Below are 3,970 nucleotides of genomic sequence, written 5' to 3'. Positions count from 1 at the left end.
GGGTCTTTCCAGGATCCCGCGGCCTGGGTCGTCTCACTCACTCGCCGGGCCTGCGCTCCGGGTCTGTTCAGGACCCCGCGGCCTGGGTCGTCTCACTCCTCTCAAATTTTCTGATCAAGGAGATTATGAGGCCTCAGAGCAATGTGATCGATGATGTAGAGTGCGCCCAAGGAGAGTCACATGGAGAGAAAACATTCTCTCAGGTTTTCACAGAGAGCAAATTGGTCAAGCAATGGCCATGACTCATCCACATGGTTCCACATGGTTGACACTGACAAAGGATCTACAAACTGTGGTACAGGGTAACAGGATAAATCCTGAGTGGACTTGACTGTCCTTATCAGATATATATCTTGTTATATAGGTCTTGCTTTATTTTGGTCTTAACCATCCAGCAGAAAAGTATAAAAACGAGGTATAAAAAATCAAGCCACATTAATGTGCTGAGCTGTGAGAGGCTCAAGTCAACAACTTCTGACATTGCCAGTCCTACAGATAACCCACTACTATTATGGACTGCTGGACTATATTGGATTATTTCCTGAATTCATGCATCTACAATATTTAAATGGCAATGGAATACCCGTCTTTAACAAAACTAAACAAAAGGGATACAAATGAAGGACCATTTTGTATCCGTATATACAAAATAGGATAGATGTACAGCTACTTTCTCTTAATTCAATGAGAAAAATGATTTGTACTAATAGTATTTGGGCAGGATATCATGTCTGCATCTTATACTATGAATAACCACTAAGAAGATAACAATATGCAACATATTAATTATTGAAACTGTCCTATTAATCAGTTTTGAAACTGTCTCATTACTGTTTCTCAATAAAACTAATAAAAAATAAAAATGTATTTAGCAATAAAACTTTATTAATTCTTCAATTGCAAACTTCATGATTTCTATGTGTCATGAAATGTCTTTCTTTTGATTAATTTTCATTATTTAAAAATGTAAAAGGATTTTCATAATACACAAAACCAGACAATGGGCTGAATTTGGCCTGTGGCCCTGAGTTTGTGGGTGTCTAGTATATGACATAGAAGGATAAAACACTTATTTTGGGTAATTGACACATACTCTCAATCACCATCCTGAACACTTTTCTCGTTAAAAATTACAACAAAATATTTTCATGTTTAAATTAAAAAGTAGACACAAGTGAATATTAGATTGAGACATATGGTGACTATGTTCAGGATGGATTGGATCTTGAGAAGAGTTTTAAGTGCTGTGGCTTAGGATTATATAATTTGTTTTATAGATGAGCAGGTAGAGTTTGTTCTTAATGGGCTTCTTTTTCATGTTTGTTTTGTCTTTTTTTTCAGCTGAGGATCTTCAAATTAGCCAAGTCTTGGCCAACCTTAAACACATTAATTAAGATAATTGGCCACTCTGTTGGAGCCCTTGGAAACCTGACTGTGGTCCTAGGCGTTGTGCTCTTCATTTTCTCAGTAGTTGGCATGCAGCTTTTCGGCAATAAATTCTGTTCCAGAAGAAGTCAAAACTCCTGTAACGCAAGTCATAACCTCTGTCTTCGGCGCTGGCACATGGGGGATGTCTACCATTCCTTCCTGGTGGTATTCCGCATCCTCTGTGGGGAATGGATTGAAAACATGTGGGAATGTATGCAAGAAGTTAATATACCACTCTGTGTTATTGTCTTCGTGTTGATCATGGTGATAGGAAAACTTGTGGTGAGTTTCTTAAATTTTTTAAAAGAAAAAGTATATGTTCTCAAAGGCATTGGCTTCTTTTGCAATACCTTGCTAATGAAAGTTTTTATTCTCAATACAATATCAAATAAGCTTTTAAAATCTTTTGAATTTGGTTTAAAGAAAGTATGATAAGTAGGAAACAAAACCCCTTGACACATAGGGCTCATATTGACTGATGCCCAATATCTAGTCTATCCTAGATGATTATTCTAAGATAATCACCTTCTCTTTGCCTGCAATTGACAGAGGTAAAAGTTTGGACTTGGCTCGGTAACATCTAAAGAGATGACCACTGGGAAAACATAGGAAAGATTTCCTATTATTAAAAAATATGTATGAGAAAAATGACTCAATACATTTTCTGAACTTTTTAAATGACTGTGACTCCTGGAAGAACTGTAGACATGTTCAGTGCTGAGACAAACCATCCTAACACAAAGCCCTTATTGAGGAAGGAAGAGTGAAAGGATGGGATAAATACCTGTACTGTAAAGTCATGTAACTCAGTAGTGTCCCAAACTTTCTGATCAAGGAGATTATGGGGCCAAAGAGGAAAGTGATCGATGATGTAGAGTGTGCCTAAGGAGAGTCACATGGAGAGAAAACATTCTCTCAGGCTTTCACAGAGAGCACATTGGTCAAGTAATGGCCGTGACTCATCCACATGGCTGACACTGGCAAAAGATCTACAATCTGAGGTACAGGATCTCAGGATAAATCCTGAGGGGATTTCACTGACCTTATCAGACCCAAAAGCTACAACTCTGGTTGCATAGGTCCTGCTTTACCTTGGTCTTAACCATCCAGAAGAAAAGTATAAAAACTAAATATAAGAAGTAAAGCCATGCTGTTATGTTGAGCTATAGGGGACTCAGGTCAACAATTTCTGACATTGCCAGTGAAGCGGAAGACCCAATACTATTATGGGATACTGGACTCTTTTAGAATATTTTGCTGAGTTTACACACCTATAATATTCAAATAACGGAATTTAACAAAAAAAAGGGTATACAGATGAACGTCCATTTTGTATCTGTGTATTCAAAGTGGTTAGGATAGATATATAGTTATATTCTCTTAATGAATAGAGGGATTTATTCTAATAGTGTTTGTAAATAGGATATCATGTCCGCATCTTGTACAGCAATTAACCACTAGGAAGAATGTATGCAATGTGTGAATTATTGAAACTGTCCTACCAATTTGATTTGAAACTGTCTCATTGCTATTTGTTTATCAATAAAATTATGGGGAAAAATTATAATGCCATAAAAAATAATCTCTCCTTGAAATAATGAGGATAGGAAGAGTAGAGAAAGCTGATGGGAGAGCTAGTGAGAAATTCTGAAATGGGCACAAAATCAAATAATAGGCATCGGGAACACTTGCTTATCTAATACTTGCTCTCTGTGACAACTCAGTTACTTGTAGAAATCCAATAATCAAATAATTTTTTGCACAGTAGCTATGTCCCATGGTATGGAATTTGTTTTTCTACTGATTTTGTCACAACCATTTTTGCATTTATGAATAAATTCATTTTATAATTTCAAAAAAATACATGTTTTTGTCATGATGGGTCTCTATTTTCAAGTTCCTTTTTATGCTACTTCATCTTATGGTATGACAGACTTGGGTCTGTTCGTGGTAGCCAGAAACATAGGTACTTATGGAGAAGCTGTGTAGGTGTACACTGGTGAAGGTCTGAACAGATTATGCCTAAAGACCCTTTAGTATAAGATCTTCAGAATTAAGTCTGTTGGGCAAATGTAATAAATATTCACATGAAATGTCATTATCCTCTGTACCTCATAAATGATATTTCTATAATAAGGGATAGAAATTCAGAAGGTCAGGACATCACCAGTGTAAGTGGAAAGACAACATTGAGAAAGGATTGAGGGATGCAAATAGCTAGGAAGCAAGGGAGACTAAGACAAATAGAGGAGAATGTGAGCAAAGACCTAGGGGTGGGGATTCTTGTGGTGACTGAGACTAGGCCCACTTGTACTTACTTAGCATTTCTCAGAAGCTGTCTCTTTTTGAGCTGAAACCAGAAACAAAGGAATTTGAGGTCAAGGTAGTAAACTCTAGGGTGTATAAGAAGGGAAGAGGGCTAGGGGCTGGGGAGATGGCTCGCTCAGTGGAATAAGTGCTTCCCTGGAAGCTCAAGGGCCTGAGTTCAAACCCTGGTTCCACAACCAAAAGAAGAAGAAGAAGAAGAAGAAGAAGAAGAAGA

At 37.3% G+C, this 3,970-nt stretch overlaps 1 protein-coding gene across 1 annotated transcript in view; it reads left to right on the top strand.

Annotated features, from left to right (window-relative positions):
* Positions 1 to 3,970, top strand: part of Scn11a (sodium voltage-gated channel alpha subunit 11) — a 145,955-nt gene that overhangs the window by 63,044 nt on the left and 78,941 nt on the right. The window contains exon 14 of the mRNA XM_023702198.1: positions 1,342 to 1,710. Coding sequence (XP_023557966.1) covers positions 1,342 to 1,710 — 369 coding nt within the window. The remainder of the gene's footprint in view (positions 1 to 1,341; positions 1,711 to 3,970) is intronic.

The sequence above is a fragment of the Octodon degus genome, unplaced genomic scaffold (assembly GCF_000260255.1).
Source record: "Octodon degus isolate 3935 unplaced genomic scaffold, OctDeg1.0 scaffold00147, whole genome shotgun sequence".
Classification (NCBI taxonomy): domain Eukaryota; kingdom Metazoa; phylum Chordata; class Mammalia; order Rodentia; family Octodontidae; genus Octodon; species Octodon degus.
The sequence above is the reverse complement of the archived record's forward strand: the minus strand, read 5'-3'. Positions and strand labels throughout refer to the sequence as shown.